This window comes from Bos mutus, chromosome 18 (genome assembly GCF_027580195.1).
Source record: "Bos mutus isolate GX-2022 chromosome 18, NWIPB_WYAK_1.1, whole genome shotgun sequence".
NCBI lineage: Eukaryota > Metazoa > Chordata > Mammalia > Artiodactyla > Bovidae > Bos > Bos mutus.
In genome coordinates this window covers 23,126,496-23,149,249 of record NC_091634.1, presented here as the reverse complement: position 1 = coordinate 23,149,249, position 22,754 = coordinate 23,126,496, and the positions used below count along the sequence as shown (strand labels likewise).

The 22,754-nt window shown below is 40.7% G+C and overlaps 1 protein-coding gene across 3 annotated transcripts in view; it reads left to right on the top strand.

Annotated features, from left to right (window-relative positions):
• TAT (tyrosine aminotransferase) overlaps positions 1-22,247 on the top strand; it is a 54,040-nt gene extending 31,793 nt beyond the window's left edge. For 2 of the 3 annotated variants that reach the window (XM_070388051.1, XM_070388052.1), the window contains exons 2-12: positions 13,627-13,840; positions 13,980-14,084; positions 16,062-16,129; positions 16,984-17,142; positions 17,365-17,503; positions 17,914-17,966; positions 18,268-18,420; positions 19,098-19,226; positions 19,541-19,624; positions 20,344-20,442; positions 21,184-22,247. In XM_070388051.1, coding sequence (XP_070244152.1) covers positions 13,627-13,840; positions 13,980-14,084; positions 16,062-16,129; positions 16,984-17,142; positions 17,365-17,503; positions 17,914-17,966; positions 18,268-18,420; positions 19,098-19,226; positions 19,541-19,624; positions 20,344-20,442; positions 21,184-21,324 — 1,344 coding nt within the window. In that variant the 3' untranslated portion in view covers positions 21,325-22,247. Of the gene's footprint in view, positions 1-13,605; positions 13,841-13,979; positions 14,085-16,061; positions 16,130-16,983; positions 17,143-17,364; positions 17,504-17,913; positions 17,967-18,267; positions 18,421-19,097; positions 19,227-19,540; positions 19,625-20,343; positions 20,443-21,183 lie in introns of those variants that run through there. The other variant, XM_005899527.3, reaches the window with a different exon arrangement.
• Positions 22,248-22,754: the final 507 nt, after the last annotated feature.

Here is a 22,754-nt window from a genome sequence, read left to right as displayed (position 1 = left end):
GGGGTAAGAGTGGGAGGTGAGTGGGGGTGAGGGGGTCAAGGAGCCGGGAACTCTGTGATTTTCTTTGCCTTTCCCTAACTTTCCTGCAGAAGACTTCCACATAGAGACTGAACTTGGAGGCCCAGCCCTTCAGCTGCCAGTTATTGTTGCTCAATCGCTAAGTCATGTCCAACTCTTTGTGACCCCATGGACTACAGTATGCCAGGCTCCCCTGTCCTCCACCATCTCCCAGAGTTTGCTCAAATTCATGTCCATTGAGTCAGTGATGCCATCCAACCATCTCATCCTCTATCATCCCGTTCTCCTCCTGCCTTCAATCTTTCCCAGCATCAGGGTCTTTTCCAGTGAATCAGTTCTTCGCATCAGGTGGCCAAAGTATTGGAGCTTCAGCTTCAGCATCAGTCCTTCCAATGAATATTCAGGGTTGATTTAATTTAGGATTGACTGGTTTGATCTCCTTGCAGTCTAAAGGACTCTCAAGAGTCTTCTCCAGCACCATAGTTCAAAAGCATCAATTCTTCGGCACTTAGCCTCCTTTATGGTTCAACTCTCACGTCAATACATGGCTACTGGAAAAACCATAGCTTTGACTCTGTGGACCTTTTTCGGCAAAGTGATGTCTCTGCTTTTTAATATGCTGTCTAGGTTTGTCATAGCTTCTCTTCGAAGAAGCAAGTGTTTTTTGAATTTCATGGCTGCAGTCACTGTCTGCAGTGATTTTAGAGCCCAAGAAAAGAAAATCTGTCACTGTTTCCAATTTTTCCTCTTCTATTGCCATAAAGTTCCAGGGATACTCACTAAACCCTGGATATAAGAGGTGGGCCCATTACCTGGGGCAGGGAGAGGGGAGGAGGAAGGCTGGCAGCTGCTTCAGTGTGGGTGGGAGGAGGCCAGCCCCAGCACTTGGGAGCCATGCAATCCGCTTCCCGGGTGGCATCCTTCCATGCTGTGACAGTCTATGACTGCCTAATAGTTTCTAGAACCAGAGTGGGATATTTAAAAATAAATTAACAGCTTTTCCATTCCTTTTATAAAACCTAGGGTCAGAGTCCTACCACCATAACCACTGATATCATAGTTCCCTCAAAGCAGCACTTTGCAGGACTCTCAGGTGACAGCCAAGGGAACAGCTCGATTGGAAGAGCCTTGGGAGAGATGGAGCAGGTTGCGTGTAAAGTCCCTTTCTGGTGGACTCACTTCCTGGGGGTGACTGCAGGGTTCTCCCCAGCAGAGCCCCAGTTCTCTACAGACTCAACCAGAAGGATAACCTCCTAATTCCCCCTGCATCTCTGTCTGGTCCTCTGGCCTTTGCCCGGCAACTACAGAATGAGGTGATCCTGCTGACCCACCAGCAACAGCACTTTGCAGGTTTTATTTTAGTTTTCGTGGGGTCAGCACTGATGCAGTTGACATTCCTAACTCCTCACGTCTAAAGACATCTATCGACAGTGAGTTGGGGCCAGAGGACCAGTCTGGGGCAGTGAAACAAATTTTCCTGTCTTAAACCAGTGTCCCTAGTTAGTCCTCTCAGAAGCAAGACTAAAGCACTTTCTCTCTTACTCCATCTGCTGCCGCCCTTTCCTTGGCTCACTCAGCCCACTGGCCTGGCCACACCCTGAACACACCAGGCGCCAGCCCACCTCAAGGCTTTGCCCTGCTGTTCCTTCTGCCTGGAATGCCTGTTCTCCTGTCATCCACTGCACTCATTCTCTCTCTTCTTTCCTTTCTCCATTAAATGTCACTGCCTCAGGGAGGGTGTAGGCAGTGGGGAGCTGTTCTAATGATCTTACACAAAATACCAGTAGTCTAATCTCATGCTCTGCCTCATTCTTATCTGTGATATTGATGCCTCCTGACATATGTTTCTTTGTTCATTGCTTCTCTTGCCCCATAGGAATGTCAGTTCCAAGAATGTAGGGGCAGGGCTTGCCTTGTTCTTTCACTGCTGTCTCCCCAGTATTAGGCATGTGTGTGGCTCATAGATACTTATGGAGTGACTTTATTAATTAAAATTGGTTGCAGAACTCTTGCTGTAGAAGGGCTTTAAGTGACAAGTAGGCACAATGCCCCACCTCTCTCCATGTTTTGGTTCAAACCTGAAATCCTATTATCCTGACTTGTTCTTTTTTTTACATTGAAATGTAGTTGATTTGTAATGTTAGTGTTAGTTTCTGGCGTACAGAAAAATGATTCAGTTATACATATATATCTTTCTCCTATTCTTTTCTGTTATAGCTGTTTATTACAGAATATTGAATACAGCTCCCTGTGCTATACATTAGGACCTTGTTGTTTATCTATTTTATGTATAGTAGTTTGTATCGGCTAATCCCAAACTCCTAATTTACCCTACCCCACCCTCTTTCACCTTTGGTAACCATGTTGTTCTTTTTTATTCTCTCCCTCCCAGTCCTCCCATGGAGGGTGATGTGTACCCTATGGTACTCTTCTCAATCACTAGAGACCCCCATCACGTCTTTGTTTCGTCAGAGTCTCGTGGGAACTTGATGTTCCCAGACTTGGGTAATTCACTGTAGTTTGGCCCCTATCGATGATTCCCTCCCTTTCATGGATCTGAGCAGTGAATCCAGATAAAATTTGCTGGGTTGCATCACCTCTGGCACTTATTTCCAGGCAGAAGAGCAAAGGAGTGTCCTTGAGGCCTCATTGGGGGATGAGAGCAGCAAACCCTTTAAACTTCGGGACATTTCTGTGCTTCTTGGCTGAGAGAATTCTTCAGAACCGCAGACCCATGAAAATGTACTTGGAGTGAGACTTCCCTGGTGGTTCGGTGGCTAAGACTCCACTCTCCCAATGCAGGGGGACCGGGTTTGATCCCTGGTCAGGGAATTAGATCCCGTGTGCTGCAACTGAAAAGGTCCCACATACTGCAGTGAAGATCAGCGATCCCATGTGCCACGACTAAGACCTGGTGCAGCCAAATAGATAAATATTAAAAAAAAATTCTTGAGACTTTCTAAAACGTTCACAGATATCCAGCATCCCAGTAGATGACCGAATATCAAGAATACGTGACCCATGGGCAAGCATAAGATTCAGGACCAACATTGAGCCTCATAGGGCTGGAAGAAAAACTGCCTAACTTTGAACAGCTTCAAAAATTTCTAATAGCTATTTAAATGTCTGTATAATTATTTGCTTAAAGTCTCTCATTAGACTTTAATAATAGTATTCTGAGAGCAGGGTTTGTATCCATCTTCTTGAATCCTGTGTCTGTAGAACTTAAAACAATGCCTAACCAATGGTAGGTACTCCGTAAGCAGAGATAAGTCAATTACTGAATGAATATGGTAGAAAAGTCTCTGATTTCTACAGAAGTAGTCATTTTCATGTTTTTTTAAATATATTCATTTTCAGCGATAGCCACTGTTGGCTACATTTTCATGCAGCTGGAGGTAAGACATGAATGGGGACTAAGAATTAGGAAGATAAGGTATGACGCCAGGAGCTGAGGCAACTGGTAAATATTTAACAGCTATCAAAACACAATCAATTATGGAATGATTTCAATGTCTATCAGCAGATGAATGGATAAACAAAATGTCCTGTATTCATCCAATGAAAATTACTCAGCCATGCAAAGAATGAAATCCTGATGCTGTTGCTAAGGCGCTTCAGTCGTGTCCAGCTCTGTGGGACCCCATAGATGGCAGCCCACCAGGCTCCCCCGTCCCTGGGATTCTCCAGGCAAGAACACTGGAGTGGGTTGCCATTTCCTTCTCCAATGCAGGAAAGTGAAAAGTGAAAGTGAAATCACTCGGTCGTGTCCGACTCTAGCGACCCCATGGACTGCAACCTACCAGGCTCCTCTGTCCATGGGATTTTCTAGGCAAAAGTACTGGAGTGGGGTGCCATTGCCTGATACTTGCTACAAATGGATGAAACTTGAGGACGTTATGTTAAGTGGAAGAAGTCAGACGCGAAAGACTACTTATTATACAGTTCCCACTTATAGGAAATGTTCAGAATAGGCAAGTAGATTAAAGGTTGCCAGAGGCAAGGCAAGATTGAGCAGTAGAGTGATACTGCTGATAGGTACAGGATTTCTTTTTGGAATGATGACAGTGTCTTGGAATTGGATGGTGGTGATGATTGTACAACCTTATGAATATACTAAAACCCAGTGAATTGTATACTTGGAAAGGATGAATTTTGGAGAATACGAATTATATCTCAATTTTTAAAGACAGCCCCAAATAATATTTTTATTATGAGAAAAACAGTGAGAAATTGTAGTCTAGAGACAGGCTGATGGATTGGAGCATAGTTTAGACACTAGGTTATTTTCAACATCAGAATGGCAAGAACACAGAATCATTTCCCAAGAATCTAAGCTTATTTGCCTGGTGACTCCCTCTGTAAGTACAAATGACACTCTTTTTTGATGAATGCCAAGAATTGGAGTGGGACTGAGGTCCTAGACATTCTCAAATGAAAGTTCTGAATAAAGGGAAATGACTGAGTTACTGTGAGAATGGTTTAAATGATTATGCAAAGTGCAAAATAAACAGGTTGGTATTATTTGCTAAGCTCCATGAAAGAAGTAGCCAGCAGGTGCTTCAACCAGCAAACAGATGAAAGGTTTGTTTTCTCTTTAGCCTTTAGTGTCCTGACATGAAGTGAATGGCCATAACGTTAAAAGCTCAACTTGCCTTCCCCTTTCACCATGAGAAAAACATCAGACAAACCCAAGTTGAGGAACATTCTATACAAAATTGCCAAGGTCATGAAACACTAGGTCTGAGAAACTGTTCCAGATTAGAGGACATTTTTTTGGATTAGATTGGACTCAGGGCACATGACCATTACATATAAAGTGGTCTCCTGGAGCAGAAAAAGGATTTTAGTGGGAAAACCTAGTGAAATCTAAATAAAATGTGGAGTTTGGTGAATATTAATGGACCAACATTTATTTCTTAGTTCTGATTAAGAACATGCCATGGTAATGTAAGATATTAAAAATAAGGGGAAAACTGGGTGAAGGTATGTGGGAACTCTTTGTACCATCTTCATACCTTTTCTGTAAATCGAAGTCTATTCTAAAATATTTACTTTAAATTTTAAAAGTTCAACCAGAGTAACCTCTGTGTTCTGACAGCCTTCTCTTTATCTAGCTCGCAGATCTGTGGTTTGTATGTGGGTTGGTTTTTAGTTACTTGATAGTGAACGTGGGAACAAATTGTGAAGCTCTCTGTGTGAATGTGAGATGGCACCATGAATGAACAAAGCTCAACCTAGCCACCTAGCCCCTCCTGCATCCCTCACCTCATCGTCTGTAACTGGGCAAAGGCTTCAGTTTTGCCTCATTGATCACCCCTTCTGCCATTCCTCTCCCTCTGGTTTATGTACTATTCACTGCCAGCTGGCGGGCAAGCATTGGGTATGGCTGATAGAAGGTATCAGGCCAGACCTGAAGGAGGTTGTCAAGAAGTGTAAGGACTGCTCTCAACCTTGCACTTCCTCAGGGAGCTTACAGTCCACCAGGGGAGTTAAAACTTACGAATTCCTCTGTACCAACAGATGAGTGATCACTGGGAATGATTCAGGATCGAAAGTTAGAAAATAACAAGTAATAAGTAATAAAAGGTGAATCCTCCATGCTTAATCCACATAATTGATTCACTGTCTTCTTAAAGTTATCCCCAGTGACTCTCCATGGTGTTTTTTTTTTTCCCTGTCTTTTTTTTTTTTTTTCTATTTGAGAAAGAAAGGACTGTATTTCTCAACTCACTTGGTCCTGTAAAGTGGGGCAGACTTGTGTAGTGGAATCTAGAACCAGATGGTAAGATTGGAACTGCAACTCACCATTCACTACTATGGGACTTGTTTTCATCTTTAAAATGGAAATGAAACAGGCCTTACTTCTGGGAAGGAGGTGAGGATTATGAGTTGATTTGAATAGAGTGTATCAAATAGTGCTGGTTATAGGATAAATTGGAGAAGGCAATGGCAACCCACTCCAGTACTCTTGCCTGGAAAATCCCATGGGCTGAGGAGCTTGGTAGGCTGCAGTCCATGGGGTCGCTGAGGGTTGGACATGACTGAGCGACTTCACTTTCACTTTTCACTTTCCTGCATTGGAGAAGGAAATGGCAACCCACTCCAGTGTTCTTGCCTGGAGAATCCCAGGGACGGGGGAGCCTGGTGGGCTCCTGTCTATGGGGTCACACAGAGTCAGACACGACTGAAGTGACTCAGCAGCAGCATAAGATAAATAGCCATGAGCATAAACTCTTATGCCTGGGTCAAGAAAAGAAGGATGTGGCAAGAGATGTATAAAAATGGGGGGACACAGGGTTATAGGTGATTCCTAAAAACCAGGTTCAAAAATTTTTTTGGAGTCTTAGTAAGACCACAGTATCATATGGAATACCAAATTCTGATATATAAGGCCTATGGATGTACCCCTAAGGAAAAATATTTCAGAATATTAATTGTGGGCAAAATAGTTAACAGTGCTTATCTCTGGATGGGTGGGACTATTTTAAAAATACTTTCTTATTGGAAAATGAAAAGGTGGAAAGTAGAAAGGTGGTTGCCAAGGGCTGGGGGGAGGGGAGGGGGAGAATTGGTTTAATGGGTATAGAGTTTTAGATTTGCAAGATGAAAAAGTTCTGGAGAACTGTTGCACAAAATGAATATACCTAACAGTGCTGAACTTTATTCTTAAAAATGATGAAGATGGCAAATTTAATGTTATGTGTTTTTTGTTTTTGTTTTTGTTTTTGCCACACACACACACAACCACTTTTCTATGGCAAACACAATAGTGTCATATTTAAGAACAAACTCAGTGCAAGTTTGATTTTTAAGTGAAAGCCTTAATGGTTGGTTGGTGTACCTTTTAGTGAGCGTTTCTATGGTTTACTGGACCCTGACTGCCCGGTGAAGATTAGCTGGTGGCCGTTAGGCTCCATAAGCATGTTTGGGCCTTCTCTTTCATTCTCCCTGCTCTACCTTCTATGGAGAGAAAACGGGAACTACAGAAGAGGGGTGTTACTGAAACTTGTTTGCTTTGTCTCTTTTCCCTTCTCATATGGGTTTGCTTGTCAGCTACTGAATGAGGGTGTGCCCAGGGATGGCCTTCTGACCCAGCGGCCCCTGCTCCCTTCACACACCTGCAAGCCCTGCTGGTTCTGCGTCAGTTGCATTATTTGCAGGACCACCCTCAAAAACCCCGTGCTGCTGGCTGTTCTTTGATCTGTAAACCTGAGTCTGAGCCAGCTGGATTGAGACAGAGGAGGCTAGGCCAGTGATTTCAGAGCTGCTGTTTTGTTGCCTTGCAGTGCCTTCCTTGGCCCAGGTCTCACCCAAGAAAAAATCTAGCCCCTGGGCAAGATAGGTGAGGGCTTGTAAACAGGTAATTCACAAAATGTGAAGAGATATTCAGTTCAGTTCAGTCTCTCACTCTTTGTGACCCCATGGACTGCAACACTCCAGGATTCCCTGTCCATTACCAACTCCTGGAGCTTGTTCAAATTCATGTCCATAGAGTTGGTGATGCCATCCAACCACCTCATCCTCTGTCATCCCCTTCTCCTCCTGCCTTTAATCTTTCCCAGCAGCAGGGTCTTTTCCAGTGAGTCAGTTCTTTGCATCAGGTGGCCAAAGTATATTGAAGTTTCAGCTTCAGCATCAGTCCTTCCAATCAATATTCAGGGCTAATTTCCTTTAGGATTGACTGGTTTGATCTCTTTGCAGTCCAAAGGACTCTCAAGAGTCTTCTCCAACACCACAGTTCAAAACATCAATTCTTTGGTGCTCAGCTTTCTTTATAGTCCAACTCTCACATCCCCATAGCTTTGACTAGATGGATCTTTGTTGGCAAAGTAATGTCTCTGCTCTTTAATATGCTGTCTAGGTTGGTCATAGCTTTTCTTCCAAAGAACAAGTGTCTTTTAATTTCATGGCTGCAGTCACCATCTGCAGTGATTTTGGAGCCCAAGAAAATAGTCTGTCACTGTTTCCCTTGTTTCCCCATCTATTTCCCATGAAGTGATGGGACCAGATGCCATGATCTTAGTTTTCTGAATGTTGAGTTTTAAGCCAGTCTTTTCACTCTCCTCTTTACTTTCATCAAGAGACTCTAGTTCTTCTTGGCTTTCTGCCATAAGGTGGTATATATCTGAGGTTATTGATATTTCTCCCAGCAGTCTTGATTCCAGCTTGTGCTTCATCCAGCCTGGCTTTTCGCATGATGTACTCTGCTGCTGCTGCTGCTGCTGCTAAGTCGCTTCAGTCATGTCCGACTCTGTGGGACCCCATAGATGGCAGCTCACCAGGCTCCTCTGCATATAAGTTAAATTAGCAGGGTGACAATATACAGCCTTGACGTACTCCTTTCCCGGTTTGGAACCAGTCTGTTGTTCCATGTCCAGTTCTGACTACATGAAAAATGACCACCCTCACTAAAATAAAAAGGAACAGAAATAACAACAACCTTTAATACACTCTTTTTTTTCTATTGATCAATTGAGCAAAGATTTTTTTCAGAAAATAACTCTCAGGGTTTGCAAGCAATTGCTAATAGGAAGGTAAATGGCCATTCTGAAAGGAAGCTGGCAATGTGTGAGAAGAACTGTACGTTTTTCATTCTAGAATATAATTTTCCATAAAGGGTTAGGAAGATAGAAGAATTTAGTACGAGATAAAGGTGACATTTCAAATTAACAAGGAGAGACTTTCATTTTTGGTGATATTAAGGTCTGGAGGACCTGGCAGATCTCCAGTTATAAAAATATCTAGAAATGTTGGGTTAAATATAACAAAATGCCTAACTGAGCTCCAAAGATAAAAATGGAATGCCCCAGAGGCCAAGCAATGAGAATGACTGAAAACCAGAGGCACAGATGAGCTGACACTGCTGATGCCCCACCAAGATTATCAATTTGAATAGTCTAAGACTACTGGTTTAATGTTGAGGTGGGGACAGGACACCAAGCCTATTGGCTGTGTGGGTGTGTGGAAGAGCGAGTTGAACCTGAGTCTCCAGTGTAGTTGGGATCTTTAAACCTGGAGTGGCAGAATAGTCACAGTAGCTTTTAACTTTGAGACAACCTCATCCTTGCTTGACTTAACTCTTGCAAAGGCCAGTATCAAGAGGAAGGGCCTTAACCTCTGAGATTCTCTCCACCTAGAAAACCCCTGCTGTAACACTCAGTTGATTCCCTGTATCACCCTTCAAGTTCTAACAGTTGGTTTGAACTCCAAGAATTTGTCATGATAAGATATATTTGTGTGCTCTCTTCTTCCTTTAGCCCATTATTTGATCAATTTATCAGGTCTATCAGTGTTTGAAATGTGATCCTGCCTCAAGGAAATTATCCCACAAATTGTAGGATACTCATAAAAATTCCCAATCACAAATAATAACTGTATGCAATATGATTTATTTCTAATAGAAAGAAAAATTGGAAGCTGCCCCATGTCCAAAAAGAGTGGAATGGCTAACTGAACATAATGTAGACATTAAAAGGAATTAAGTTGATCTCCATGTATGAAAATGAAAAGGATGTCCATACAACATATTATTGAGTTTTTAAAAAGCAAGCTATAGAACAACATTGTTCAGTAGAAGTGGAATGCAAACCACATAGTAATTTCAAATTTTCTAATGGGAATATTTTTAAATGTCAAAAAAATAGAAATAGATGAAACTAATTTCAGTAATATACTTTATTTCACCCAATAGATTCAAGTATTATTTAAGCATGTAGTCAATATAAAATTATTGGTGAGACATTTTGCATTTTTATATCAGTCTTTGAAACCTGTTGTGTATTTTGCGCCAGTGACACATCTCAATTCAGATAAAGCACATTTCAAGTACTCAATTACCACTTAAGAATAGTGGTTACAATAAGAGACAGTGAAGCTGCAGAATGAACATATAGTGTATATATAATTTTGAACAACTCCAAAACCAGCTGTACAAGCCCTGTGTAGACATAGAAGACACTTGGAAAGATAACCAAGAAATGGCTAAACTGGCTGTCTCTATGAAATGGGATTATGGGGAAAGAAGTTTTTAAGAGTTTAGTTCATAAACATCTGAATTTGAATTTATTATATGATTATATATTATACTTTAATTACTAGAAGAGTGAAAGCAAAATGTTTGCTGTCTTCAATGCAGTAAGTAAAATTTCCATGTATAGTAAAATTTACATTAAGGAGATAATAACATGTAAATAAGTAAGTAAGTGTTAGTCACTCAGTCGTGCCCGACTCTTTGCAACCCAATGGACTGCAGCCCACCAGGCTCCGCTATCCATGAGATTTTCCAGGCAAGGATACTGGAGTGGGTTGCTATTTCCTTCTCCAGGGGATCTTCCCAACCCAGGGATCAAACTTGGGTCTCCTGCACTGCAGGCAAATTCTTTACTGACTGAGCTACAAGGGACATGTATGAACATGTATGAACTGATATTTATATACAATGATGCACTTGGCAGCATTTCTTACAATAGTAAAAGCTAGACTCCACATCATGTCCAACAATAGGAAAATTATTCAATAAATTCTGATAATTCTCTATGATGGAATGTTTTTCAGAACATGAGAAAATATTCATGATATAATTTAAAAATTCATAATGCAAAACTATCCATAATATGGTCCAGCAGCTCTACACCAAATATTCAAGAGAATTGAAAACATATGTTCATATGAAAACCTGGATCTAAGTGTTAATAGCAGCATTATTTCTAATAGCCAAAAGGTGGAAACAACCCAAATGTCCAGCAGCTGATGAACAGATGAACAAATAAATATATTCACACAATGGACTGCTATTCAGCCATAACTAGGAATGAAGTACTGAATCATGCTACAACTTGGAAAAACATTAGCTAAGTGAAAGAAGTCAGATATGAAAGATGACATAGTGTAGGATTCCATTTGTGTGAAACATCAGGAATAGGCAAATCCATGGAGACAGAAAGTAAATTAGTGGTGGCTGGGGGCTAAGAAGAGGAAAATTGAGAGGGTCTAGTTAATCGGTATGGAGTTTCTCTCTGGAACAATGAAAAAAAATGTCTTGGAATTAGATGGTGGCGATTGTTGCACAATGTTGTTAATGAACTAAAAATCACTGATTCTTACACTTTGAGATGGTGAATTTTATGTTATATAATTTTTTCTCAATTTAAAAAATATTTACATAGAACAAGACCCCAACTTTGTAGGGAAAAAGTAAAGCTAATGTATTAAGAGTGGTGGTAGATTATAAATGCTTTAAAATTTTTCTGATTTTCTCCAGCACACATATATTTTAAATGGAGTTGGTGGTAGAATAAACGTGTTCAGGAAAGGGTGGTCTTCTCTCTTGACAAGATCTATGTGTTTTGGAAACAGCACCATGTTCTCACTTGGCAACCTCACCAAGGGTAGTAGATCCAGCCTGCGAAGCGTGTGTCTGTCTGTAAAATGGTTAACAGTATTTAGGAAAAACGAGCCATTTGCCTATGTATAGGGTGCCAAGTAGCAGACCTAAACCATTCCTTTTCTGTCTTTTAGATGTTTTAAACATAGCTTTTTGAAACAAAGCAGTCTGGGTTGTCCAGCTCGGGGCTCAGGGCTTCATAATTAACCTAAATTTTCTTTGACCTGGCTGGCTTCCTGCACCTGCCTAGTGCTTCTGCTTCTCCACAGGTGAGATGAAGTGGTAAATGCTTGCTTCAGTGAAGTGGGGAAGCAACTGCATTAGGTGAATTTTTCAAAGCACTAAGAGTTGGAAGGGATATATACATACATATGGCTGCTTCTCATCATTGTATGGCAGAAGGCAACAAAACATTGTAAAGCAATTAGCCTCCAATTTAAAAAATGAAGACATAAATAAATGAAGGGAAAAGAAGAAGATGGAAGGATCAGAGAAATAAAAGGTTATTCAACCCCAGTGGAGACTCAAATCACCAATAAACAGCTGAAGAAGACAGAGCTTATGAAACAACTCTCTGTCTCTCAATAAGTAAACAATAGGATTTGAGCCATGGGGTCACTGTGTTTCTCTTAACCCTTGGGTGGATGATACTTTTCATAGGCTCACAGGAATTCTGAGATGTCTGCTGTGCTGGCTTAGGAAAGGTTTTTGTTTAGATCTCACCTGACATCTTATTTTTCCAATAACTCCATAACAGGAAAATTAAGAATTCACAGCATAAGGATAAAATTGCACTGGTTTTGGTGGCCTTAGATACCCTGTACTTTTTAAATGTTTATGGAGTGGGCCTTCATTTACTCTAGCTGCACAGTTTTTTCTAACTAGAGTAGAACTTTGTGAACTAACAAGGAAAGGAGCCCCAGATGTAGGAATTAAATAAGCATGCTGCTGAACAAGTTGTAGAGCATGATCTCAGCTGTGTTTTGAAAATATTTACAGTTGTGTATCTATATATCCATCATCTAATCTATCTACTGTCTATCACCTATCTATTTATCATCTGTAGATCTATTGATCTACTATCATCTATCTATCTTGATGAATTGATAGAAATGGCCAGATAATTACCACTGCCTGGCCCTTGCAAGACTCTCACTTTTTACTCTGTACATTTCTGTACTATTAACATTTTAATAGGTCATTTTGTCACAAAAAAAGATTTAATAAAAATCACCAACTGTAATCCTAACTACCTCTCTGACAGTCTTTTCAAACATCTCACAGATTACCTAGAAAGAGTTAACACAGACAATTCCAGAAGGCTGAAGTGTTCAAATTCCTGATTTGGTGGTAGAGGTGGAGGCAGGGTTAGAGGTAAAAAGCACCAAAAAGTGAGGAGGGGAGGAAAGAAGAGGGCTGGTTGCTCCGTTCTTACCTGAGCCAATAGCATGAGAGTTTCAGGCCCAACGCCCATTTGTGGGACTATTTCAGGTATCAGAGGTTGCATCCGAATTCACCATCACTATCATTTGTCAAAGAACTTAGGCAACTTCCTGGTTTGGCTGCTTGGAGGCTGCTTCTCCTTTACTGGGAAGGTAAAATCTCAAGCCTCAGCTAACCTTGTGATTTGGGGTGCATTGTGGGGTGATTTGTGGTGTATTGACTTCTTTTTCCACAGGGCAGTAAGCTGCTTATAGAATAGGGCTTTATTTTTACTAATGATAATGTTAACACTAAATTTCTAACAATTATGGAATAGTTCTTCCTGGTTATTCTTTGCACAGGACAAGACACAGTCTGTTGAAGCTTAAGGAGACTCTTCCTTGCATGGAAAGGAAGGGATACCTACGATTTCCTTGTTTAACATTAGTTTTCTTGTCATTCTTCCTTGGTTTTGCTGACAGCATGGTTAAATTTTCATGGTGATGATGTAGCACATAGTCAATCTCACAGTAGATAAGCATTCAGTGGAACACTCTGCTAATATTGTAGAATGGTTATTTTGCTTATTTTCCATCTGAGTGAAAAGTCTTAAAATTGCCCTCATTCATTCAAAGCTACTTTACATGTGAAAGGAGTTTGAAAAGAGATGTCTGGCAAAGTCACCCCAGTGTTTAGGTCCAACTGTCGCTGCCCCACTGGACTGTATCTGTTCTTAGAGTCACAGTGACCCCTTCTTTTCCCCGTAGTCTTTGCTAGTCATGGACCCATATGTGATTCAGATGCAGGATCACAGCAGCCTCCCCTCAGTTCTGGATGTGCATGTCAACGTCGCTGGGAGAAGCTCTGTGCAGGGAAAAGTGAAAAGCAGGAAGGCCAGATGGTCCGTGAGGCCCTCGGACATGTCCAACAGAACTTTCAATCCCATCCGGGCCATTGTGGACAACATGAAGGTGAAGCCAAATCCAAACAAGACCATGATTGCTTTGTCGATTGGTGAGTTGAGTACACTTAACCAAGAGGCAGGCATTGTTCCTCTCACCCCATCCTTATGGGTTGGGCAGAGAGGATGGAAGTGGAGGGTGGGCCTGGGTACTGGGCGTGGAAGAATAACCTCTTGGTGGTTCTTGAAAAGGGGACCCTACTGTATTTGGAAACCTGCCGACAGATCCTGAAGTTACCCAAGCAATGAAAGATGCCCTCGACTCAGGGAAGTTTAATGGCTATGTCCCCTCCATTGGTAAGTTCCCCCTGAGACTCTAATCTGGCAGTTTCCAAATCTTCTGTGCTCTTCTGACAGGAATAAATTTCTAGCAGCTCTCTTTGTTTTCCTGATGCATAATTCCTAAGGAGAGGCTAAGATAATATGACCGTTGAATTTGGGGAAAGGAGTCTAGAATGCTTAACCTCAAGCCATGAAGGTCCAACTTTTTTCCTGGCTTCCTCTGGCATTATGGCACCTCCCTGCTCTAGGTTCCCATTACATACTCTGCTCAAATAACACTCCTATCATTGCTCATTCTCCACGGAGGCCTTGAGTTTGGCTGCAGCTGCTGCTTGACAGAACCGTTTAGCTCCTAAATCAATTTACTTACTGCCCTATGTAAATACTTCTTGGTGTTATTTCTCCTCCTCTGCACATTCAAAATTTATTTTAATTATGGTCCTGGTCACACTCTCAATGTAACTGTGCTTGTTTCAAGGCAAAAACAAACAAAAACAACAGCAAAGAATAAGTTATTGTATTAGAGGACAGAAGGTTAAAACAGGAATACTTTTATTTAGGTGTAACTCTTGCCTGGCAAATCCCATGGACGGAGGAGCCTGGTGGGCTACAGTCCATGGGGTCGCTAGGAGTAGGACACGACTGAGCGACTTCACTTTCACTTTTCACTTTCATGCATTGGAGAAGGAAATGGCAACCCACTCCAGTGTTCTTGCCTGGAGAATCCTAGGGATGGGGGAGCTTGGTGGGCTGCTGTCTCTGGGGTCGCACAGAGCTGGACACGACTGAAGTGACTTAGCAGCAGCAGCAACTCTCTCCATGTATTGAACATTCTTACCCTAAGCATTTTGATAAAATAAGTAACTCCTTGACTTTGTTTCAGTGTCACACACTTCCCCACTGTGTGTATGTGCAGAATAAAAATCAGCTTCATGCTAAAATAGAATTTAAAAACACTTTAAAGAGATATCAGGGACATGATTTTTAGGTTGATTATTTACATTTTATACAGCTTCATAAATAAAAATCGAAACAAAATAAGACCAAAAGTTAGTTATAAAGAGTTTATACATACTGAAAGGGAATATGAAAAAGAATATATATATGTATAACTGAATCACCTTGCTGTACAGCAGAAATTAACACCATATTGTAAATCAACTATACTTCAATACAATTTTTTTAAATGTCTATTATGACTTTTATATTCAAAGTATTAAGAAACTGATTTAACCTGAAACCTAAAACCAAGTCTCCATTTGACAAATACTCAAAGGATATGAACACTTCATACCAAAGGAAACACAAATAATGTTTATCTGTGTTTTTTCTTAGCAATTAAGGAAATGCTGATTAATTTCAAGATATCTGTACCTATTAAGTTAACAAACATTAGGAAATATTGCCTCTAGCTTTGGTAACTGAAGATAATCTTTTTGGACAGCAATTCTGTAAAACATAATAATTGGTATGAAACTCTCTATACTTCAAGCTTGCAAGCCAACATTTGGAAACATTGCATGAGAATATAATTTAAAAGGAAAATATTTTAATTTGAATATAATATAAAAGGAAAATACTAATAGGTATACAATACAATGTGAAAAAGTTAAAATGAACTCAGTGTAATGAACTCATTAATTATAAGTTTTCAAATATAATCCTGAAGGGGATTTAAGAATAATCTAAACCCTGTATTTTAGATTAAATAATCTAAAAGAAAATAAAACATAATCACAGTAACCAAGATACTGCAGAATACTTTATAGTTTTGTGAACTCTTTTTGTTATTCTTTATACATTTGTGTGCTCATTATAAAATTGTAAGGTACAAAGTTAATCTCCTTTAACTATAGTGACTGAGAGCTAAACCGAATGCTGAGTGCTCTGATCTGGGACAGAAGGTAGCCTTGAAGCCCTGTGACTTAAGGGCGTTGCTGTCAGTTGTGGGATGAAAACTTCCAGCTTTCTCCTTCTGCTCTTTTCTCTCAGGCTACTTATCCAGTCGGGAGGAAGTTGCTTCTTATTACCACTGTCCCGAGGCACCCCTGGAAGCTAAGGTGAGCCCTAGACAAGGTGCCAGCTCTAAAGCAATGCCAGGCAAACTCTACCCTTTGTTTCTGTTCCATGAGCAATAATGGTTTCAAGGGAAATAAAAACTAAGAATAATTTCCCTTTGGCAATTCCAGGACTTTTTATATGGGGAGGCCACTAGTCAGTGATTATATTTAATGTAATTATAGTATGATAATAACATTGCATACAACTTATGTGATGTCTGTCTCAAGGAGGCTCAAAGGACTCAGAGGTCACCCTATATTTGATTATCTGAAAAAGATCATTGAAAAACAGTAATTCATAAATACCAAATAATTGGAACATTTAATTTTGCCAATAGGGTCTTTTATTAATCTGTAGTTCCCTTCACTTACCTAAGGTCACTTAGATGGGAGGATCAAGTTTCCATGGCATGTTGGACTGATGGCAGGGTCAAGTTTAAATGCCCTCCACTCTGTTGTTTATAGGGTGGAGGTCAACATTTCTTAACGTTAAGGGGAGCCCTTTGTATTTCAGAAGAGAGCCATGCTTCAAATCTCTGGTCAAAAGTAAATAAATAACCAGGTGAAAAAGTCCAAGGTCATAATGACCTCTCATGGAGGTCTGCTGAGTTACAGCCAACCTGTCCTTTTTAAAGTGATTTATTTCTTTTAAGTGGCCAGCATTTTCAACAACCTCTAGATATGGACATATATAAACATATTCATTTCTTTCAATTTTGGCCTAGTACAGTCCCCACTACTTTACATAGGATTTTTAAAAGTGAGCATATTTTTGCTTCCTACTCACTCATCTGATAATCCCTTTCCTCCTGTTGCTGTTGGAACCCCTAACAAAACAAAACTTTTCTTCACAGGATGTCATTCTGACAAGTGGCTGCAGTCAGGCTATTGAACTGTGTTTGGCTGTGTTGGCCAACCCAGGGCAAAACATCCTAGTTCCGAGACCTGGCTTCTCTCTCTACAGGACTCTGGCTGAATCTATGGGAATTGAGGTCAAACTCTACCATTTATTGGTAAATGACTTTTTAATTTTAGATACAAATTAGATAATTTTAGATATAAATGCTAAATTACTACTTCATAAAAATACATGACCATTATCTTAGCAGAGAAAGATCTGAATAGTCTGAGGCCAAAGACACATTTTGTGACTTATATTATACCTTTGAGTGAAGTGAGTAGTCTTCCTAAATTTTTCAGAATCATCTTGATCTCACTGTTTTTTCCCTCCCCAGCCAGAGAAGAATTGGGAAATTGACCTGAAACAATTAGAATCTCTGATTGATGAAAAGACAGTTTGTCTTATTGTCAACAATCCATCAAACCCTTGTGGGTCAGTGTTCAGTAGACGTCATCTCCAGAAAATTTTGGCAGGTAAGTCCAACAGATTTCACTTGGCAGAAAAGGAGATGGGGATGGAATCCTTTAGCTATTTCCTGGAGTGAGAAAGAAGTCCTTCACTAAGTTCCAAGACTAGGATAGAGGTCGGAGGGCTCCAGTAGGGTCCCTAGCGAGTGGTGTGCCACTGGAAAGGTAGAAAGAAGGAGAAAAAGACTTGCCTTTTTATCACTCCCATCATGTGGAAGAAAGGATTTGAAATATCTAGTTAATTAAACAGCAAATTTAGGCTCTGTACCCTGGAAGAGTATGAGAAGAATTTGTAGTTCTTAAAGAGGAAGACAAAACCCACAAACATGAAGTGTAAAGTATAAGCCCAGGTAACTATTTAAGTGCTAAGGCAATTCATATTAAAAACGACATCAGCATGTTTCTCTTATTTTTAGTGGCTGCAAGGCAATGTGTTCCCATTTTAGCTGATGAGATCTATGGAGACATGGTGAGTCTCGGGCAGGATCTAATTATTTCATTCATTCCCTAGAGTCAGGGGTTGTACATATTACTGGGCTGGGACCAGTTTCCTCATTTTAGGCTTCTTTTAACCCAGACAAGACACCAGGTTAAATGTTTTTGGATAGTTCCCTTTGAAGCTTCTTGAGATCCCAGTCATGCTTCAGGGTAGAAAGAACCTGTAAATCTGAGGCCCTGTGCTTAATGATATAAGGAAAATTTGGGGAGGCATGGGATTTGGAGGGAAGCCAGAAAACAACTGTAAGAACAACTGCACCTCTTCTCCTCAGGTGTTTTCAGATTCCAAATTTGAGCCTCTGGCCACCCTCAGCAGCAATGTCCCCATCCTGTCCTGTGGAGGGCTGGCCAAGCGCTGGCTGGTTCCTGGCTGGAGGATGGGCTGGATCCTTATCCATGACCGAAGAGATATTTTTGGCAATGAGGTGAGAATATATATATATATGTATATATATATATTTCTAAATATTTATTTATTTGTTTACTTATTACTTGCTTGCTTTATCTCACAGTGGTGGTATAGATGTGAGATTTTCCTTTCTTGGCCCTGTAGTTCTGTATGCCTGGAAAGACACTGGATAAAGATAGTACTAGTTATTTCTCTCCAGAACTCAGTTTTTCTGTGTTGGTGAGGAAGTTCCATCTACCTCCAATTTTATTACCACACAAAAAGAAGCAACAAGCAGTAATGATCCCTAATACTGTTTGTGGGCTTACAAGGTGCCAGTGCTTTATGTACTTTATTTCAATGTAATTCTCCCAACAACCCTGTGAGGCCAATATTGGTATTATCTCCATGTTACAGCTGATAAAAATGAACTCAGATAGGTTGTATAATTTTCTCAGTGCCACACAGTCAGTGTGTGGCAGAGCTGGGCTACAAACCCAGGTGGTCTGATTTAAGAATGACACGAGGCACCACCACATCTCCAGAGATGAAAAACTAACCCTAACTCTGCCTAGATAGAAGATAACAACAACAACAACAAAATTAAAAACAAATAAAAATGAACACTTTATAGAAGGAATGGTCAGAACAAGAATCTCCACAGCAGGGATGTTTAAGAAAGGCTAAATAATGTGTTTGCTGGGGGGCTTTTAGATCCGAGATGGGCTGACGAAGCTAAGTCAACGGATCCTGGGCCCCTGCACCCTTGTCCAGGGAGCTCTGAAAAGCATCCTGTGTCGCACCCCTCGTGAGTTCTACCACAACACTCTAAGCTTCCTCAAGGTAAGGGCAGCCTGTAGCCTTCCACTCTGGGAGTCAGGGAATGCCTCCAGTGGAATTTTGTGCCATTATGGGGCTTCCAAGCCAGAACGTGGCATCGTTGTCAACATTCATCCATACATTTCTCTAACTTCTGGCAATCCACTCTGCTCCTGGCCTAAAGCTGTGAGTGGGCAGAGTTTTTTTTTTTCTCATTAACTCCTTATGCCAGCAGAGCAAACCTAGGTTCCCCACCTTTGATGTGGGCTCTCTTTTTAATGACCTGGCTTTTCTTTAGCTTAAGTTTTGATCCTTGATGTCTCTGCCTCTTCTCATAGTCCAATGCGGATCTCTGCTATGGGGCATTGGCTGCCATCCCCGGACTCCGGCCCATTCGCCCTTCTGGGGCCATGTACCTCATGGTGAGTATGTGGGTGGCAGGTGAGGGAAGCCAGTCTGCAAGGCTCACAAAGACAACCAGATGGGCTCCTGAGCTAGTCAGTTTAGGAACTGTCTTTTTCTGAATTGTCCCACTGATGTGGTTTAAACTCAGTGCTAAAAAAAAGAAAGCAAGAAAAAAAAAAAAACACAAAAAACCTCTTAAAATGACAACTTTTCAATACAGAGAATTATTTTATATGCAGATACAGAGATGATATGACACAGATAAGAGGCTTTCCACACTATTGTAGCTCTCAACCAGGAGAGATCTGGTTCCCTTGGAGTGTTTGGGGATATATAGGAATGTTATTTGTTTTCAGAAGGACTGAAAGGTGCTATTGGCATCTTGTGGGCCAGCAATGCTGAATATTTTTCAATGGTCAGGGTAGTTCCATGCAATCAAGACTAGCCTGGCCCATAGTACCAATAGTGCCTTTTTTAAAGAACACTAGGATCCTATTTTCAGCTTTCATTTATCAGCATCCAAGAAGGAACCCTTCAGTAATCTAAAATATTAATATGAATATATCCTCTCTTCCCTATGAGAAAGCCCACAAGCTCATAAGAGCAAGAACTCTTAGTTATCAGTAGTGGAGTTCCAAGATATTTTTTAGAGCAGTCCCTGCCTTGATTTCTGGCAGAGGGAGTAGCCTGTTTTCCCTCCTTATGATTAGTTTGCCTTTCCCTGTTATTGGTATAGGTTGGAATTGAGATGGAACATTTCCCAGAATTTGAGAATGATGTGGAGTTCACGGAGCAGTTAGTTGCTGAGCAATCTGTCCACTGCCTCCCAGCAACGGTGAGTGCTTACATCCCTCTCAGGTTTCTCTAGAAACTCTCAATGGTGTATGCCTTGGGAGCTCTCCCTGAGCTGGTCTTTAGCCTTTCCTCCCCCAAAAAAGTGTACGGTTGGCCTTTATATGTGCAGGTTCTGCATCCAAGTATTCAACCAACTGGGGATGGAAAAATATTAGAAGAAAAAAAATTCCAGAAAGTGCCCCAAAGCAAAACTTGAATCTGCTGCAGCCTGACAGCTATGTACATAGCATTTACATTGTATTAGGTATTATAAGTAACCCAGAGATTATTTAAAGTACACAGGAGGATGTATGTAGGTTATGCAAGTACTATGTCATTTTATATACGGAACTTGAGCATCCTCGGATTTTAGTACTCTCGGCGGTTACGGAACAAACCCCCCTATGGATACTAAGGGACTACTGTATTCTCTTTTGAAAAGATTCTTACTGTTGGGTGTCATGACCTCTACTTAAAATTTGTTTCTTCCTCATCGTTATCCCATCTGATTCAGGAATAAAAATTGTAGTTGGACATTCTAAGTGAGAGGAGATCAAGCTTGTTCCACAAATTCCTTTTAAGATAAATTAACTCAGTTACTGGTTCAGCATCCCAATGGTGGGAACTGATAGCCCTGGGTAAATGGTATTGCTGCCTCTTGCTGATTAGGGCCCTGGCCATACTAGGGTGGTCTAGTCACTGATTCAACTGCTCTGAGAATAATAGGCTTTTATTTTTGCAGTGCTTTGAGTATCCAAATTTCTTCCGAGTGGTAATCACAGTCCCTGAAGTGATGATGCTGGAGGCCTGTAGCCGGATCCAGGAGTTCTGTGAACAGCACTACCATTGTGCTGAAGGGAGCCAGGAGGAATGTGACAAATAGGATGGAGTCCATTCTCCAGAATACGTGTCCCGTCTGGCTGGGGAAACTGGACTGAGCCCTGCTGCCCCTCCAGGAATCAGGTGCTCCTGCTGGGAGAGGAGCCTCACAAACACCACATCAAGGGCAGAGAATTGCTCTGGCTTTCCCCAGCTATAGCCGCACACAGACACTCTAAACCCCAGATTTCATCTCACTGTGCTCTGCTGGAGTGACTAATTCATTAATCCGTCCCTCTCCCATTTGACTTCCTCCTTTTATCTTGAGAGTACCAGGTGAACAAAGTTGCCCAGGAAACAGCAGGGACAAGAAAATCAAGAGCTTAGGATTCGAGAAGCAAAAGATTGAGGGAACACGTGCCCCCAACCATTTCCTCTTATTCTAAGTAAGAACACACTCTCTCTATTCAGGTTTGAAGCCCAACTCTTCTGGCTCACTTCAGGTATACCTCACTGTATGTAATAGTGCTAGAAGGAAAGAAGTTGGGGACACATGTATTTAGTTAATTCTAAACACATTAAGAAAATTTGCCAATTTGAAGGATACATTACAGAAACTTGTTGATTTTTTGGTAGAGAATTATTTTGTGACACAAATAAATTTAATTGAGTGTCTAAATATAGCTGTATGTATTATCAGGCTTTCTTAAAATGAAGGCATATCTGTACTAAAAAAAGAGGAGGAATTGGAGGACCTTCCAGAAATGCTGCTGTGTAAGGGCCAGAATTATCCTCACTTGTCAGTGTTATACAATCATTATTACTTTTGCTGTAACATTGATACTGATTTATTGATATATAAATTATATTATCTTTTCATATGTTTTCTAAGAAACATTTATATTGACAAGATCTTTTATTTTGCCAAGGGCATAAATTATTGTTTTTCTTTTTTTATTTTAATAAATTTTACTAAGTATTCTCTTCCGTGATGCCATTTTTCTCCTCTGTGGGGAATTTCTATCCCCAGGTGCTGCTTATTGCTCAACCTGGTTGATGTACTACCCACTAGGTTTCATTTATTTCTTTGTTGCCTAGATCCACTAACCACTTACTGGGTAACAAGTTAAACTGGTTCAGCTAACCAAGAGAATGAGGTGTGTCCAGGATCTTTTTTCAATACGAGCTTTTTATCTGCAAATCCTCTTAGGCACAGTTGCCTACTTTTTTTCCCTCACCATTCCCTTGGAGGAGGGAACCTGAAGTTATCTTACAAGGTTAGGGGAAGAAGTGTATCATAATCATCCCTGGAGAATCCTTACTAAGGGATGTTTTCCTTGTCTAGAATAGGAACTTCGAGTCCCAACTCTGCCAACCACACTCAATTAACTTCCTTTACAAAAATAAACATCAAATGTTCCCCTTCCAATCTAGTTGGGCTTTAGTGAAATCAACTAAAATTTACCCTTCAATTTTCTTCAGCAAATCCAAAAG